The sequence below is a fragment of the Hyaena hyaena genome, unplaced genomic scaffold, assembly GCF_003009895.1.
Source record: "Hyaena hyaena isolate Hyena2069 unplaced genomic scaffold, ASM300989v1 scaffold_1734, whole genome shotgun sequence".
Taxonomy (NCBI): domain Eukaryota; kingdom Metazoa; phylum Chordata; class Mammalia; order Carnivora; family Hyaenidae; genus Hyaena; species Hyaena hyaena.
In genome coordinates, this window is record NW_024082354.1 from 170,669 (window position 1) to 189,676 (window position 19,008).

Consider the following 19,008-nt stretch of genomic DNA (forward strand, 5'->3'; position numbering starts at 1 on the left):
AGGGGGAACCTGGGTGGGACGCAGTCGCTTAAGCATCTCACTCTCAGCCCGGGCTCAGGTTGGGATCTCAATAGTTTTGGACATTGGAGCCTTGCATCAGATCTCAGCTGAGAGCCGGGAGCCTCTTTGGGTTCTCTTCTGGCGCCTCCCCCACTCACCCTGTCCCTCTCTTTCAAAACAAATAATTATTTAAGGTTCCTGAAACTTAAAAAACAAAAGAAGAAAAAGGCATGGACCGTGGCTCTCTTATTGTGGAGTCACTTTATTTTTCTTAAATATTTTCTTTAAATTACACAGAAGTTTTCGGAATCGGGTTTGGGGTTTAGTTCTGATTCTCTCTGGGGTCTCTTCCTTGTCTTCTAGGTCTTCCTAATAATTGATTTTGATGGTGTTGTCGCTTTTGATGCTAGTCTCTTCGGCGGTCTTAAAGGACCCCAGGGAGAAAGTGCTGGAGCTGGAGGGGGAGACCAGGGTGGGGCTCCAGGAGTTGGCTGGGCTCAGTGAGCAGATCGTGGCCTCTAGGCTGGGTGGGCCACAGCCTGGCCATTTTGCCATCATCTGAGGCATCATGGGGTCCTTGTTTTCTTCATCGGGTGTCTCAGTCAAAGGCTAACCTTCCTCCCACCCTGGATTTTCCCCTTTGTCCGTTCTTCTCTGTCCTGCTTGGATGCATCTCAATGTGCTCCAAACGTTTCCATCCTCGAGTGACATCAGCATCAGAACACTCTGCTGTCACAAGTCCCTGAGGAAGTCCCAGATGACCTCTCCCTCAAAGGGCTCAAATCCTGTGGCTAGGCAGTACAAACCCCGCCCCCACCCAAGGCTCCACACATCTGTGAGAGGAAATGGGTCTTCCTGAGGCAGGAAGAGTCGCGGGGCAGCAGGATTGGGGCTCTCCCAGAATATGTGGAGTTTGTAGCCCGCAAACTGGATGCTCAGGCCAAAGCCTTTGCGTGCTACCTTGAGGTCCTGGTCAAAGAGCAGCTGCTGTAGCTCCAGGTCCCTGGGGAAGACACTTTGTTGGTGGCAGCACTCCAATATGTCTATCAGCTGACAGAATTTGTCGGGAACGTCCTCAGCCACACGGCCCCAGGGTGGGCAGGCGTCCTCCAGGTGGTCTCTCGTGACACACTCTGTAAACAGAAGTAAGGTCTCACTGGTGTTCATCACCTGAAGGGATGTGACGATGCTTCGGTGGTTCGATGTCTTCGTGTTCTGGGCTTCGTGATAAAGTCCCTGGAGGCCAGTGGAGTCCTGCTGGGTCTTTCTGATGAATTTGACATCCATCTCCTGGTTGAGGATGTCATCAGCCACTGTCTCGGAGAAGCTGCCCCCACCTATGGACTTGGGGAGCACATAAACACAGGTCGCCTCATCGTCAACGACGACAGGCAAAAACTCCTGAATCATGGTGACCTGCTAACTACACTAACAGTCCTAACTACTCTGATACTAAATAACACTGCAAACTACAGTAACTATGCTGACTAACAAACCAAAGATACAAAATGTGCTAATATCAACAAGGCTAACTACACTCACTAGGCTATACTAACAATACTACGCTCACTACTATACCAACAAGATGAACTATACTAACTGTACTAAAACGCTAATACTAAAGAAACAAACAAATGAAAAAAAAAAAAAAACAGAAAGAAAATGAAGAGACAAAAGGAAGAAAAACTGAGAAAAAAAAACAAACNAAAAAAAAAAAAAACAGAAAGAAAATGAAGAGACAAAAGGAAGAAAAACTGAGAAAAAAAAACAAACTAAAAAAGGACAAAAAAAGGGGGGGAGAAAAAGCAAAGAAAATGGAGAAAAAAATGAGTAGGGGAAAAAAATGAAAATGAAAAAAATACATGAACCAAACAACAAAAAGTGAAGCAGAAACCAAACTAGCTAGGGTCAGGCCGACAGGTCATCAAGGCTTCCTGGGCTGTAAAGACCAAACACCGGGCTGAGCCAGGGTCTTATAAAGGCAGGCTTTGCAGCTACATTGCAATGGTGCTTTACGAGGTCAGAGCAGGCAATGGGCCCATCAGGCAATCATGGCCAGGATGTCTGCGACCACAGTGTTTCCTCCCTTTTTGTTCCCAAGACCCCTTCACTCAAAAGAAAAAAAAGAAAAAAAAAAAAGAATAAAAAATAAAAATAAAAAAAGTATCCCAATGGGCATTTTGTTTGTTGGTGCAGGCTTTTCAAGATTGATATTTACTTTGTTAGAAACCGAAATCTATAAGATCGGTCAGTACCTTTTCATTTTGAGTTTAGAAAACTATAATTTTAGCTTTTATAGCCCTCGTAATGTCTACACTTAAATTACTCAATTCCTGGTCTCAAAATGGTACTACAACATATAGGGAAATGCTGTGTTGTGTAAAACACGATAAGGCTCATTAGTAACGTTGATAAAGCTCAGAGAAAAATTGCTTTTCATCATCTTTTCACCGATAAGATTGTGAGCACATGTCTCCTCAGAAACCTTGGAGGTCAGAAGGCAAGGGTTGATGGGTTCAAAGCCTTGAAGGGAAGAAGCTGTCCACCAGGAATCCTGCATTTGGGAAAACGGTCCTTCACAAATGAGAAAGAGATGAAGACATTCCCAGAGAAACCAAAGCTGAAAGGCTTGCCCTGACCACTAGAGACGCCCTGCAGTGAAGAAGGTCCTTCGGGTTGAAATGAAAGGGCCCTGGACAGTAACTCGAAGCCTTCTGAAGAAGTCATCTCCAGCAAAAGTAAGTACACGGACAATGATAAAAGCTAGTACTGTCAGGACTTTGGTTCGTAGCTCTCCTTTTGTTCTCAATGTGAAGAGACCAATAGATTTAAAAACCTAATTATTCACCTATGCTTTTGGGCACACCGGCGCATAAAGATATAAATTTGTCATCAGGCTGAACATCTCTGGACCTCTTCTGAGAGCCTCTGTCCACAGCGGATGGGCCACACTGCAGACTGGACACAGCTTAAGGGGGGGCGGGGAGGGGAATTAGCGAATGACTGGAAAGCCCATCCTGAGGAAACAGTTCAGGATGCAGCACAGAGAGCCAAAGAGACAGAAACAGTAAAAGGCCCATGAAACACTAGAATCTGAATCCTAGGGGAGAGAAGGGAAGACAGAAGAGAGTGAACATGGACTTTTCCCCAAGTGGGGGCCAGCATTTCCTGCCCCAGTGCACATGGGCCTGCCACACACCCTTCCTCAGGATTCCAAGGAGGTAAGTCTGCAGACACTGCAGCACAGGGAGAGGGAAAAAAAGGAGAAGAATGAAGTGGACATGAACTCAACACTACCTGTGCCCCACACTGTCCCATCTACAGCCTCATCCAAGAGGGGATTTTGGTTCTCTGAGCCTCCTTTACTCGCTTGCTTAAGAAAAGGCTGATGACGAAGTGGCTTGGTTCAGTCGGCAGAGCCATGACTTCTCACAAAGGAAACACTCACGGAGGTAACCTGGGCTTCCATTGGTTTGTTTGTGGCTGGTAGCTATGGTTATCTTTGAATAAAACCAGCCATGTTCTTGGTGGACAATGGGAAGTGACAAATTGTCTGCACCTCCAGCCCTCTGGGCCATAGTCTCCCAAGCTACAAGGTCTTTTTTTTTTTTTTTTTTGCAACTCTGCTTGACCACAATATGCATTCGACTACTGAGAAAAATAACCATATACTGGATCCATAAAGAGTAATACCATCTCGCAATTCACTGTGTTTTGTAAAAGGGAGATGTTAACAGATTGGGCCTTTAAGATTTGGCTTGCGTCCTGTTTGTGTAATTGTACATGTGTCTATGTATGTTGTCAGTGTGAGACAGTTTCTCTACCTCCAGGTGGTGTTGCTAAAATTAAGTTGGAAAAGTGCTCTACTTAGCCAGTTTCAAGGCAAGTGCTTGTAAGAACTAGGTGTTCTAAAACTCAGAGAAACTAACCCCCATCGCCTTTCGAGTTCATGTTGTGATCTTCGAAAATATTTGGTATGAAAGCTAATTTCATGTTGTTCGTTTAATCAAAATGGGCATATGTCTTTAGAATCACCAACATTAAATGTAATAGTTTTATTCTGCTTCTGTTACTGAAAGTCAAACCAGCTGTTCGTGTTATTACTGTCACAAAATGGGACAGAGAAGACAAAACCTTTTCAGCCTTGTCTGAGGGCTCCTGACTTTATGGGCAAGTGAATGACAGACAGATGTAAACAATTGTAAGAAATGTAATGAAGACGACTTGAACAAATAAGGGAGACAGCTCTGTATGTAAGGGAAGTGAGACTGGTTGTTCAAAGAGGGAAAATTGGGGCACCTGGGTGGCTCAGTCTCTCGAGCATCCCACTCTTCACCTCTGCTCAGGTCAGAATCCCAGAGCTGTGGGATCGAGCCCCGTGTCAGCCTCCAAGTGGAGCCTGCTTGAGATATTCCTCTCTCTCTCTCCCTCCAACCCCCCCCCCCCCGGATTGTGCTATCTCTCTCTAACTCTCAGACAAAAATTTTAAAAACTATTAAATAAAGAGGGAAAACATAGGACAAATTCTGAATGAATGTGCAAAGGAAAATTGTAGAAGGTTTGTGAGAAGGGAATCTTTAAAAGAAATGCTATGCATTGTCTGGACCAAGATTCTGGAGTTCTGCATGTGAAAAACAAGTTTATAAGGGAGGAATCAACACCTGGGAAGGAGAACGGAGAGACAGAGAACCAGATGAGGCAGAAGCTGAGCAGTGATACTTCAACAGGAGCCTCAGCCGACTCTCTGAGCATCCCGGGAGTTGGACTTCCCTTCTGAACCACCCAAAATTAGGCGAAGAGGCTGGCTCTTCAGAACAGTCTTTGGCTGTGACCACCTGGGAAGAGGGCAGGGCTTTTTCCTGGTACCCTGCAAACCGAGGCTGGACACGCTGAAGTCAACCAGAGAGAAAAGTGGCCTATGGTGTCAGGGCCACTCGCAAAGATCGCCAGAGACACATGGATAACTGAACGAGCAGATCACAGCTATCCCTTCCGCATGGTCTGCCACCAGAGAAGCCAGACTTTGAAGTGTTGAGGGATGGGGACAGTCTCACAGATCGAAGACAAGGAAGAGCTGCGTGCAGTGGCCACTCAGTGGCTATCGTCCACTGCTGAGGATGCTGGAAACTGGACTGACTGCCCAAGGGAAGGAACCACACTGGCCACTCATACAAAGCCTCCAAAACCCTCTCCAAGAGCTTTAGTGCCAAGCAGAGACTGAGCTACACATCGACCCCAGCAGTCCTTGAAGGACCAGAGAGGACCTAAGTAAGTAAGGAGCAGGGAACTGGACACCATGATACTGACATTGATCCCGCCTGCCAACATAATGAATCCTTACCCTAGAGCCTCCAGTGAAAGCAGTATCTCGCCATATCCGTCACAGCACCCATTATGGGAAAGACGCCACTATTCAGTGGACCCAGAAGTATATTGTGGGCTCTGATTTTCTAAGAAATGCTTAAAACAGGTGACGCTTGTGCTAAAAACAATCCTAAAACTGGGCCCCCACCAGTTCTCAAAGGTACACAAGGTAGAGGTAGCGAACCTGGGGCAGACCAGGAGGCAGCTTTTCCCAGAGTGCAAAGGACAACAGGGAATTCTTGAGGTTTCCTTCTATGTGCAGACACCTTTACAAATGGGGTGGAAGCTTGTCCATGCCATTCAGATGCCTCCGAAGCTGTGAACTTTTAAGCAAGATCATTCCTAGGTTTGGAATACCACTAAGAATGCAGAGTGACAGTGGAGTGAAACCATAGTGTCTGATGCCTTGAGCATCTGATGGAAATCACAGGCTGCCTGCAGACACCAAGTGACAGGAAAAAGAGAAAAAAAGGAACTATGGCAAAGCTGGGCCAAGAAACCCACGTAACTTGGAAAGAGCCCGTGCCACCGGCCCTGCTGTGGGTAAGAGTGGTCCGTAGGAGCGGGCTTGATGTACGCCCCTGTGACACGTTCTGTGCAAGAATTTCTATGGGCTTTTCGGGACTTTGGAGTTTCTGGCAGGGCTTCCATCAGGGAACTGGACATTATCAGGTACACCCAGGACCTGAGTTGGCTCCCAGCAGGTTGCTGTGCCCCACAGATGTGTCTTCACAGTGCCTGCCTCCTTTAGTGATATCAAAAGCTGTCACTGAAGACGTCACTAAAGACCTGAAGTTGGGAGCCCAGAGGAGCAGCTCAGCCTCACTGGACAGGTCCGAACTTGCAAGATGCTGTTGACCCCCGAATTTCTCTCTCTCTCTCTTTTTTTTAAAATATTTTTATTTATTTCTAGGAGAGAGAGAGAGAGAGACAGCGTGAGCAGGGGAGGGTCAGAGAGAGAGGGAGATACAGACTCTGAAATAGGCTCCAGGCTCCGAGCTGGCAATCAGCACAGAGCCCGACGCGGGGCTCGAACCCACGAACTGCGAGATCATGACCTAAGCGAAAGTCAGCTGCTTAACTGACTAAGCCACCCAGGTGCCCCGACCCCCCCCCCCATTTCTCAGAATTCACAGGGAATTGAGCCGTGGATTCATCACACTTGATGACAAGGATCCACAGGGTCCCTACACCCCGTCAGCGGGGAGAAGGTTGAAAAGGATCCGGCTCAGGCCAGTGAGCCTCTGCAGACCTGAAACCATGACTCAGGGGAACTGGTCCACGAGAATCAAGCCATGAGTACAACACACTACTTAGTCCCTACAACCCTCCACTCAAAGCCAAGACACAACATAATACAACTATTGACCAAAGTACAAATATCCTGGGAATGTAGAACACTGGCTTTCACCCCAAAAGTTTCCATCTCTCTAACTCCAGTCTCGGCCCCACTTCAGCAGGAAGTAACTGGAGGGGTCATGTCCCAATATCCACAAGCATAAGGACTGATCCAAGGACCTGGGGATGGAGACCAGTAACCAAACGGTTACCAGCTGCACCTTAGTACCCAGACCTTTTCCCTTTGCCACTAAGTACCCCTGACTGTCCTCTTCTAGGGGGTGGAGGTGAGGCTCGCCCTCCTGCCTCTCGAATAAACCTTTGCTTTGCTTCATCCACCATGTCTCCATGATGGTCTTTGCTGTGCATCAGGCAGATGAACTTGGGTTTGGTGACACATACAGTAGGCACTCAGTAAAGACCGCTGAACTCATGTGAACTCTGACACTGGGAGAGTTCAGTGTCTGGTCCATGGTGACACAGGGGAGGATGAGGAGAAGGATTTGAATTCACCACTGTCTGAACCCAAGGCCTCTACTCCCATGCACAGTGCTGAGAAACTTCTGCTCTGCTCCCAAGGACACCTGCTCAGACCTCAGCACAGCATCTCTGCAGCCCTGGCCCCCCTCCCTGCTTTGGAGTCAGCTCCCATTCCGACCTAGAGGGGACAGACAGCTCAGCCCTGTTTCCCCAGCTCCACAAACATCCCAGCCTCGTCTGCCACCCCTGGCAGTTTTCATCCCACCTTGTACACACAATCAATTGCATGCTTTCATTTGGGGTTCGCGGGGAGAAAAGGCTCAGTCAATGACAAAGGCTGCCTTGCCTTGGCATGGAATGTTGGGAGATGTTCACAGGAAAATGGATTCATGTAGACTCATTGAGTTCACTTCCATGTCTTTGCTCCAATGAAGACAACATTTGTGACCGAGCCCACCTTGTCCAGAAGGAGCTCCCACACCCCCCAAATGAGCAGGCCTCAGGGCTCACTGGCTAGCTGTTCAAGGTCCTGAGAAGCTTGCTGGGACCTTGGAAAATGCCAGTCAAGGTTTTAGGATTCCCTCACCGGGAAGGGATCTAGGTCAACTCCTTATTTCAGGGTTTCTGAGCTCATACCTGTGAGCCGGGCACAGCCTGACGCTGGCGTGCTTGGCCAGAGACTGGGTGTCTAGGCTGTTAGAATCATGCAGGAAGGGGGATAAATTCAGAGTCCCGGGACCCACCCTGGTCCTCCTGAGGCAGAAACATCAAGGTCGTCCCCCTCTCCCCCGGAAATCTGTACCTTCTACAAGCACCAGGGAGAGGACCGGGAAAGGCTTTGGATGGGAAGTCTCGGATCTGCATCTGAAACCCTGTTATCTAGGGAAGCAGTTCAGCATTTCTCTACCCCAGTCTCCCAGAGCTGAAAACCTGGGGCGCACCTTAACTCCCTTGAAGGGGTGGGGTTGGTTGAGCAGGTGCAGTCCCGTGACCACAGGCACCCAGAAACCCATAGCAAACCCTCAGTCAATGGGACTGATTCCTACCATGAACGTGACAGAGTTCATTCCAAGGGGTGGATGAGAACCACAAAGAGGCAAAAGGTAACGCTTTGGTGCCATACAAGGTCCTTGCACCTGAGCCACAGTGTCAGCACCTGCTCCGGGCTGTCCATGCAGCTAATCCTTCTTTCAAACTCCAAAATCTGCATAGCTCTTATTTCCCCACATGCCCCCCCCTTACCCCGAACCCCTGAAACCAATTAATCATTAGAAGGTCCCAAGTGGAGGGCCTCCACTGCCTCCTTCGGAATAGACTCAAAAACAGACACACACACCCCGGGAACAAGGGAGCAAGGTCCTACGTCTCCAAAATGGTCAAAACAGAGTCATTTTGTTTGTGAAAAATGGATATATCTGGACTTAAAAATGTTTTGCCAGGGGAGGGGGAAAGTAGTGAGCGACTATTGGCCAAGGGGCTTCTCCTGGCAGAACCTGTTCCCTGCTGCTCAGGGAGTCTCCCACCACCAGAAAGGCTGCAGCTCCTGTCCTCTGAGTGTCCAGAACAACATCTCACCAAGCAGGGACCCCAGGATAGGAGTGGGGTAAGGAGGGGCTCTCAGGGTCCATTTCCTTAACATTTAGCAAAGATCATCTGCTCTTGGTGTCCCTGCAGACCTCAGCCAGGAGAACAAAAGCCAGACATCGCCATTCTGAGTCAAATGCAGCCCCTCCTGCCCACTATTGTCTGTGTTTGTGGTGGGCGTTGGGGCTAAGCAGGGGAGAGGAAGGGGTCTCCACTGAGCAGGGCAGATGGTCTGATGTTTTCCCCCTTCCAGTTAAGGGCCTGAAAATACCTATGAGTTCTGAATCCAATGGAGCAGATGTTAATTTGCACCGGTTCTCTGTGCAAGGCCCTGTGCTCGGGGTTCCCAGCCATTCCAAGGCAAATTTATTCAGCGACAGCCCGGACCATGGTTGCCTGTTCTGTGCTCTGTGCTAGGACATAACCTGGGACCTCTGCCTGGGGCACTAAGAGCTCAAGTCACTAAGACAGAAGTCAAAGGGAACACAGAGAGCAAACACAAGCACAAAAATTCAAGGAGGGCAAGCAGGCAAAGGGACATCATCCATGATGCCCTCAGAGCTTTGGGGAGGCAGCAGCTTGAGGTGCTCAGAGAGGTGCGGGTCTACCCAGCACAGGGGGCAGAACAAACAGCACTCGTGCCACAGACTTGTTGCAACATAGGCAGGGAGCCCACCGACGACTCTGGAACCAGAGAGTAGCACCTCTGAGTGACTGTGCAAGGTGCCTGGGGACAGGAGCTGGGGGAAGGGCTGCACACGAGGGAGGCGGCGGGCCCAGTGGGAGCCACGGCTACCGTGCTGGGCAGAGGCGCTCCCTGGAGGGCAAATCAGGGAGGGTCACCACTGGACTTGTACACCACTCCTTCCGGGGGGGCCCCTGGGGGAACACTCAGCCCACCATCAGGCTCCCTTTAGGAAGGGCCTTCACAGTCCTTCTTCCCTGGGAAGCAGACTCGGCAGCTGCCTGGGAATAGTGGCCTGGAGCGTGAAGAGTGGGCCACAGCTCAACTGGCTGGGGGGTTCCTGTCCTGTGCCCCATGCCCCTGTGCTGAGCAGAGGGTGTGACATGGGACCAAGGTGTGATGCCCACCGAGGAGTCTCCCTGTGGACAGAACGTGTACCTGGCACAGGGCAGAGGCTCAGTCGAGGCCTGACCCCACATGCTAAAGTCCCAGCAAGGTCTTCTACCAACACTCCTCAAGGTCTCTGGGCCCATTCCCAAGAGTCTACACAGCAGAGCACAGGTCGTTATGGGGATGGGTTCTTGAGTCTCAGAAAAACTTAGATGCTGCCTTCTCTGCTTGGACTCACATCACTTTTCTTTCTTTCCTGGCTCCTCACATCCTAGTGTCCAGCTGAGACCCAGTTGGCTTGAGCTGGGAACACACATTCCGAGTTCCATAGGGTCCCCCCCCACCCCCCGCCCGCTACCCCTACCTCATTCCAAGGCCATTCCTTATTCTCCCCAAGCAGGACCTTCATGTTCCTGCTCCCGCCCTTCCCCGGAGCTGAGAATCACTCTCCTGCTTCACCTGGCCTGCAAAATCAGGTTCCTGACAGCCCACTGCAGGGAACCCTGAGGCAGGGTGGGTGAGGCTGGGCCAGCCACTCCAGCTCTCTTCAGGGACAAACACCACCTTACACACGTCTCCTCGCACCTACAGGTGAAAACCCACCGGTCCCAGGAGATCTCGGTGAAGGGTCCCCCAGCATCAGCCAGGAACACCTTCTGGGGGAATGTATCAGACAGAGCAGGGAGGGCTCAGATGCTAGGGCTATTTCCCCCTGTGAATCCCCTTCCAATGTCTGTGCATACCCCAGGGACGGGATGCTCACTACCCCTCAGGAACCCTCCCTCTCCTCACAAAGCTCGTCACTTTTAACAAGACTTCTGGAGAGGGAAAGACACTCGCATGGTTCCAAGCTCGGGCGAAGGCACAGTGCGCGCTATCAGGAGGCTCATGGCCACTCTCTCTGCCTGCCCTGCTCCCCACCTCCCAAGGGATCATGTGAAGAGATGCTTGGGTCTCCTGCCATTGTTTATTTAAGCAAACATGATAAGCAAGAAACGACGTTCTTCTATGTAACACTGCTTACCCCAAATGGAACGTGAGATAGACGCTCTCCTGCACCTTGCTCTGCTCGGGACACACCTGAGCGCACCTGGGGCCTTTCCCCATCAGCCCATGGAAGGCACCCTCCTGTTGCCCTCACAGCTGCATAGGTTCCAAGGGGCCTTGGCTCCAGAAGACTCAGCTGTCCCTCCTCCTGCAGCTACGGGCCTCGGCCATTCTCCATCTCTCAGTGCATCTCCTCTGCCCTGTCAGGCCTGGATGCCACCAGGCCCAACCAATCCCTAGCTGGTTGTAGGACCTGTTCCATCCCCTCACCCTGAGTGTGCCTCTGTTTCCTTTCGGGACCCCACCTGACTCAGGGTCTTTAGGTCCAGCTCCCACAACCCCCTCTTCTGCCTCCCTGACTTGGGACCACCACGCATGTCTCCCAGGCTAAGCCCAAGTCAAGTGCACAGTACACAGCAGGGCCTCACCATGGTGATTCCAGTAGTCTCCCCATGATGCATCTCCCTGCCATCCATCTGCACCTCTCTGGCCTAGCAGACCCCCCCCCCCCCCCGCCCCCATCCGCAGGTGCAATACTGCGATACTCCTAGCTCCACGCCCAGGATGCTCAACTTGTGTCCCAGCCCAGTTATAGAGTGATCTCAGACACAGGAAATCCGCTGCCAACAGGCCTGGGTGTACCAGTGGCCCTTAAATCCCCTTCATGCTCCTCTTCTCCTCCCCCATCATCATCACCAGCCCGTGTATCCCATCGTTCATGGGCATCTTGGTCCCCCAGTTCAAGCCTTGAGACCTGCCTGGCCCCAGGCCCTGGGCTGAGGCAAGAGCACCATGCGGTTATGGTTACTTGGAGCCCCTCTCCTTGAATCACTTGGTACCTCCAGCTGTGTCCCCACTCCTAGCCGACCCTCCACCCACCACCTGTGGAGGTGAGGAGAGGACATTTAGGCATCGTGTGTTCCATGGGCCATGGAGACATCGCATCAATGAGGGCTGCTTGGAGCCCACCCCTCCACCCAACAGCCCAGAGACCTGCTTTATGTGGTCTAGTCTGGCCCCAGGGACTGTCTGAGCTGAGATGCTTCTGGTCCTACATATGTCACAGCCGAGGTAAACCGGACACTGCCGCCCTTGAGGGGATGGAACCACCCCCAACCTGGTGACTGCCACGAAGCTCACTCTGGAACCAAGTGAGCCTGCATAGTAAGCTGGTGCTCCCACCCCAGGACACCAAGCCAGCACATGGCATGGCCACGGTCCTTGGGTGGCAGGCCAGGGCCTAGAGCGGCAAGGCTGCAGGCCTCCGACGGGTGACCTCATCACAGAGACATCAAAGCGCATGGTTTCACTGAAGCTACCCACTGCAGGACCCAGACGCACAAACAGAGGCTGCTGACACATGTACCTGACACTCCGGGAGCTCTCCCCTTCAGACCTACAACAAGAGAGAACACATGCTTAGGATGCAAATAGCTTCCACTATGGGAGAGCCAAGAGAGGGCATGAGCTGGGGGGACCGCGAGGTCCCCAGCTACCCTGGGATCCCTTCTTCAGCGTCAGCAGACCGTCCCCAGGCCCAGCCCCCAAGGAGTCACACTGCTGGTCTTTTGACCTGGAATTCCACCCTGAAAGCCACCTCCTCCCAGAAGCTATAGGATCGTTCCCAAAGCCCTCTGGTGTATATCCTCTTGACAGGCATTGTTTGCCCAGGATCTGAACATCCCTGAAATTTGGGAGCAACCCCAGAGGGCAGCCTGTGGCTCCAGAACTCTGTGCCCTGGGCCTCTGTGAGGCAGCACCGGAAGGAATAAGTGTGCGGGATGGTGTAGCTGACCTCACCACACCCTCTACTTGGTATTTCCAGAATCTCTCCCCAAGACTGACCCTGTTTTCAAGTACCCAGATATCAGTGACACCACTTTACAAAGGAGACAAGCCTGAATGTCAAGAACCTGGACAATTAGATCCTATCTCGCATCCTTGAACATTAAGGGAGACTGTGAAATAGTCATTGACAGTGATGCCTTCCCGCTCTGCAAACCAATGGCAAGTGACTTGGAGATTCAAATGCATGCAGCTAAAGTCTTAAAGCCACCCATGGGCTCCCTGAGTCTGAAGGAGCAAAGGGCTGTGAGCAAGCACATTCGGGAATAATCCCTGGATGTCCCAAGTTGGTTGTTATTGCCAGGAGCTACAGGAGGAAAAACACACTTCACTCAAATTCTTTTTTCTTTCTCTTTTTTTTGCATCTTGCCTTTCTCAGTAATTTTGCAATCTAGCTGCACGGCCCCATGAGCACTCAAACCCAGGGGACAGCTTCTCCCACTGACGCACCTTCACTGGTCTCAGGAGAGCATCCCAAGTCCTCACCTAGGTCTGCTGTGTCCATGGCAGACTGTACCCAGGTTGTCTTTCAAGCTAATTGACAGCCCGGCCCAGGAAAGTTTCTCAAGGATGTCTTAAAGCATCTTCAACACCAACTGTCTGCTCTCTGGAGGCCTCCAGCTGTCCCCAGCTCTCACGGCAGCTACACAACGTATGCCAGGGACACGGGCCACTTCCGGGCTCAGCCAGTGCAAAACTGGACATAAAGGTCAGTGATGATGATGAGGAAGGATGCCCCTCACTCAGCCCTTACTAGGTAATTTTTCTAGGTGCCCAGCCCAGAGCTGGGCCTTGACACACGCTCTAGATGATTTTCACAGCGACCTGGCAGTCCCAACACGGTCCTCACTGTGCACAAGAGGGCCTGAGGCTCGCGGAGGCTGTGTGAGCTCAAGGCCATATGACCAGCCAGCCTCAAGGTGCTGTCCTGCCAACCTCGGCAGCCAGAGAGCAAACCAGACCCCATCTGGTCAGGAAGGAGATCACCTGGGCGAGCGATGGAAGGGAGCCCTGGGCGCTTGCTGGTACTGCTCATCTTTGGCTCCTGATCCGGGTCCTGGTTACCCAGGCGAGAAAACGTGTTTAACCCAAAGGAGAGATTTGACCATTCAGATTCCAAAACATATTCCTCATATCTATTTGGTCTTTGTTCACAGTTCCTGGCTCTCAGCACCCCAAAGGCTGGGGATTTTTTGAGGAAGGAGAGCCATAGGGACATCTTTTCTTATCATATTTGGTCACTTGCCCTTAGCCCCTGAAATCACTGCAGAGCCATGACGGTGACATGGCTATTCCATCACACCTGGGTTCTTGTGAGAAGACGTTTGGAAAGCACCTAAGGAAGTGAACTTACAGTCCCACCCACTGGAATCAATCCCCAACAGCCAATGATTTGATCATAGGGTCTACGGAATGAAGCCTTGGTAAAAGAGGGGTCCAGATTGATTCAGTTTGAGGCCCTCCTGGAGGTTTGTAGAGCTTGACATGCCCAGAGGGCATGGGAGCTCAGATCCTCTCCCCCACCCCATGCCCTATGCATCTCTCCTACTTGGCTTCTCCAGAGTTATGTCCTTTGAGGGAAAGGCAGTTCTCTAGTGAGTAAAGCGGGTCCTGAGCTCTGTGAGCCACTCTCACACACCAAGTGACCGCAAGTGGGGTAGGCACAGGGTGGGGTAGAGGCAGGGCAGGCTTGCAGGCCTGAGCACTGACCTATGGGATCTGAGGCCACCTCCAGTTACAGAGTGTTGCATTTGAGGTGAACTGTCAGACACTCAGTGGGTGTCTGAGAATGGCCTAGTGGTTTGGGAACTCAGCCCTATGCACATACGTGCTGGAATTGGGTACCAGAATCTCTGCTAGGGTGTGGGGGCAAGTGTGAAAGCTCATGCTGGCACACACTCACGACACAAACACGTTCAGTACATGTGCAGTTTTATTTTTAAAAATTGGGAAAAGAGCGGCACCTGGGCCAGTGAGAGTCAGTTAAGCATCAGCTTAGGTCATAATCTCGTGGTTAGTGGGTTTGAGCCCCACGGTGGGCTCTGGGCTGTCAGATTTGGATTCTGGGTCTCCCTCTGTCTCTGTCCCTCCCCCGCTCACGCCATCTCTCCCAGTCTCTCACAAATGAATAAATAATTCAAAAACTTGGAAAATATACAGTATGACAGGGACGAGGAGGGGGGGTAAGTATAGTGGTGAGATGCCCAGTGTTGAAGTGGGACATGTGGGGTATGTGTGGGGGGAGGTCTTATGCTGTTTTCCCTACTTTTGTGCATGTTTCAAGTTTCCCACCAGAAAACGTTGAAACAAACAAAACAGGAGAGTAAGTGAGTTTGGGTTCCTGCTAAGTGGCAGGTGGTGAGTGGGTCTCACGAGAAACCATGGCTTCTTTGAGGTGGGCTCGGAGGGGCCAGGCCAACTGCCACCTCTCACAGCCACGTCATGGAGATGGATCCAAATCAGGTTTATTGTCACGACCTTGGCACCCTTCTCTGGGTAAGAGACCCATCAGAGAATCTGATCCAAGCAACGGACCTCACGCCAGGTAAACACACACACTCCCCTACAACTCCAGTCGTGGGGCCCCTGTGTGCTGGCTGCCACGGCACCAGCCCAGACAGTGGCATTTGGGACAGCAAGCTCCAGTGTTCACAGTTCTGGGGTGCCCCAGCCCTGCGTCCTCATGTTTCGAGGCTGTGCTGGCGTGAGGAGAGAGCTGGCCAGCCTGTGCTTCAAGGGCAAGAGGAGACATGACCTGGGAGGTGCCGGCAAACACAGTGTGTTTACAGCATTTACAAGTGGAAGGCTGAGAGAAGACGGGTCCAGGTCCATATGGCCCCCAGGGGCTGGGAGGCAGGGGAAATGGCCAGATGTTGGTCAGAGGGTACAAGGCTGCAATAGAGGTAGGATGAGGAAGTCTGAACATCTAACATCCAGCATGATGGCCACCGTTAATAAGGCTGTATGGTGTATTTGTGGGAGCTTGACAGTGACCACGAGAAGGAATGGTTAGGGATGCGGGGATGTGCCTGCAAATGGGACTCTCTGCTTGGGCAGATCATGCCTGCAAACAGGACGTTCTGCCAAGAGGCCTGCACACAATATCCAAGGTTAATGATCTGCTCCCATACGAGGGAACATGCCCTCCTTAGAAATAGGAGGAGGATGGGGCGCCTGGGTGGCTTAGTCAGTTAAGCGTCTGACTTTCACTTAGGTCATGATCTTGTGGTTCGTGGGTTCGAGCCTCACGTCGGGCTCTGTGCTGATTGCCAGCTCAGAGCCTGGAGCCTGTTTCAGAGTCTGTAACTCCCTCTCTCTCTGACCCTCCCCTGCTCACGCTGTCTCTCTCTCTCTCTCTCCTAGAAATAAATAAAACATTAAAAAAATTAAAAAAAAAAAAGAAATAAGGAGGAGGCTGGAATTGGGGGCAGGCCTCTTAGTAAACATGTTGTGGTCGCTTCTTCCCTTTGCTCCCCCATGTGCTTGGAATGTGTTTGGCTTCTTGCCCTTATTTGGTAAAGGAATGCATCTTGTAGATTTCAGTATGCATCCAGCTACTGGGGTATAAAATAAACCGCAAGAAGGCTTGCGTAGAATTTTTCCTCCGGCCGGTGTTGTGTCTGTGTCTGTCTTTTGTGTGTCTTGTCTTTGTGTCATTTCGTCCGCAACAGTACTGGAAATTTGCTAAGAACCGATTTCTGGTGCTTGCACCATAAAAAACAAAGACAATCACATGTGGAGATGAACGCGCTCATTAGCTTGCCTACAGTGATTGTTGTACTGTATCAATGGACCACACAACACATTGTACACCTTCACTTCTGTGATGGCAGAAATGACACCTCTGTCAGGTTTAGGCCTAACTTCTGCTTTCTTGCTCTTGGAAACCGACCGCCATGCGGAGAGTAAGCCCACATGGCCACACAGAGAGGACGAAGGATGAAAGATCCTGGCCCTCAGCCCATGCAGGGCTTCTGGCTATCAGCTGTGGTGAGCAAAGCCTCAGCCCATGTCAAATATGCAGCACAGAGCAGCCCTGCCCATGGGCCCTGCCCAAACCCTGTGTAGATAAATGAGGATTACTGTCCAATCACTCAGCTAGGGCAGGGTTTAGGAAAACCCAAACACCGCCTCACTCTTGCCCTGTGAACATTCCAGCCTCTCAATCCCCCCATCCCTCCCGTGGACCAAATGGTTGTGTCCCCCAAATTAATATGCCAAAGCCCTGGCACCTCTCCCCCAGTGTGGCGGTACTTGGAGATGGGCCTATGGGCAGGAGCTCAAAGTTCAATGGGGTACTGAGAGTGGGGCCCAGAGCTTGCTCTTTCCACCACGCAATGGCTCCATTGGAAGGCGGCCCACTGCAGGCCCAGAGCAGAGGCCTCAGCAGAAACCAACCCTGCCACACTTCCATCAGGGTTTCCAGCCTCCAGAAGTGTGAGGAAGTGCACGTCTGTTGTGCAAGCCCACCTCCCACTTTAGAGAACTGGAGCCAGACTCCATGCTGGGGTCACCCAACATAATCACTATGTGGGGTCATTACAAACTCAACACTCCTCTGTACTCCTGGTTCCTCATCCTCACAAAAACATCCATGGAAGGGCACGCATGGATGCCTCAGTCAGATAAGAGTCTGACTCTTGATTTCAGCTCAGGTCATGATCTCACGGTTGTGTGACCGAGCCCCACATCAGGCTCTGCACTGACAGGGGAGAGCCTGCTTAGGATTCTCTCTCTCTACCCCTTCCAACATCTCCTCCCTAAAAAAATAATAAATAAATAAACATTGTAAAAACCAGACATGGCTACACAGGGCCTCCTGGGGCACTTGCACATACCAGAAAGTGCATTGATAAAAAGTTAGAGAAGGGAGAGTAGATGGACCACACACATGAATGACTGCAGGTGTGCTGTATACAGATTATCAAAGACCTGAAGACCTCAATACTTAGGATTTTTAAAAAGGCTTCTTCATATGTGACTGGAGAAAGGAGGTTCATGTAGTAACCGTACTGGGACAACTGAGTATCCATAAGGCAAAATGAGTTAGAGCCCCACTTCATACCACATGCCAGACTCATTCCAGACCCATAAAAAAAATCTACATTTCAAAGAGAAAAGTTGAAGAGGAGGGTTTTTTTTTTGGGGGGGGGAGGTAATGGCTTTCTACACTTGGGGTTGGGAATAATTTCTTTTACAGGGTATTAAAAGCCCAGTGAGCATAAAAAATGGATAAGTTTGACTGCAGTAACATATCCATGTCTTTTCTCCAAATGACTGGTGAGAAGACAAACCACAAAAAGCAGAAGACCTCTGGAATACATGCAACAAGCAAAGGATCAGTATCCAGAGTACATAAAGACATCCTACAAATGCACATGAAAATAGAGGCAATGAGCAAAAAGACCACAGCAGGCATGTCAGAGAGGAGGAGACTGGGTGCACAGATGAACACGGACAAAGCTGCCCAATGTCACTAGGATGCAGGGAAGTACGAGGTCACTTTCATATTCATCAGACCCACAGTGAGGAAGACATCTGACAGCTGACAGCACCGAGGGTCTGAGAGGATGCAGAGCAGCTGGCACACGGAGGGAAGGAGTGTGACACCTGCTCTGGCCACAGTGAAATTCACTTTGGCATTTTCTTGTCAGGGTGACCGCTCCCATGCCTTAGAAGGCTGCACATCCACTCCCAGGTGTTACACAAGGCACGTCCAAGAGGAGTTCCTAGCAGCACTGTAAAGGAGAGAAGGGGAAGAACGGAGATGACCCAAACAGTCATTGACAGGGCAATGCAAACCCAAATTGTAGAACAGTCACACAATTTCCTTTCACAGAGGTGAGACAGACAGAGGCCACATATTTACTTCTGGTTCCAACTTCACCTGGGGTCATGCTCTTTTAAGCCCTGGAAATGTGGGCACCACTTCTTGCTCTACAATCCCTCCACCAGATCCCCCCAATCTCCCACTTCCCCCAGGAAGCTCCCCCCAACCAATCTGGACCAATCTCCTCAAAACCATCTCTGAGTCCCCCTCTTCCAGGCATTCTCCTTGCCTTCTTGTTGGCTTCTTTATACTAATTCCCTGCTAGAACGATTAGAATGGGTTCAAATGCTGCTGCTCACACACCTGTCTCCCTGTGATGGGGCATGTTGTGGGAACAGGGCTCATGGCTGATGTACCCCCATTACCTCTAGCCCCATAGCATGGACCCTAGCACATTAGTGGGGTGTGGAGTAAGGCCTCAACAAAGCATGATCTAAATCCCTGG

The 19,008-nt window shown here is 50.9% G+C and overlaps 1 protein-coding gene across 1 annotated transcript; it reads right to left on the bottom strand.

The window, feature by feature from the left end:
- Nucleotides 1-369: 369 nt before the first annotated feature.
- Nucleotides 370-12,270, bottom strand: LOC120226508 (serine/threonine-protein kinase MARK2-like). The gene is made up of 3 exons (XM_039224702.1): nt 12,255-12,270; nt 818-1,344; nt 370-454 (listed from the first exon to the last, which is right to left on the bottom strand). The coding sequence occupies exons 2-3, from the start codon at nt 1,285-1,287 to the stop codon at nt 370-372; spliced, it is 555 nt and encodes a 184-aa protein (XP_039080633.1). The 5' UTR covers nt 1,288-1,344; nt 12,255-12,270.
- Between the last annotated feature and the right edge of the window lie 6,738 nt (nt 12,271-19,008).

Bases quoted from the DNA above. Each gene is read 5' to 3' on its own strand.
- LOC120226508 (XM_039224702.1), bottom strand. From the start codon at position 1,287: ATGGATGTCAAATTCATCAGAAAGACCCAGCAGGACTCCACTGGCCTC. The intron at 455-817 runs GTGGGGGCGGGG...CTCCCCCTCCAG, and splicing joins ACAGATGTGTGGAGCCTTGG to CTCCAGCACTTTCTCCCTGG.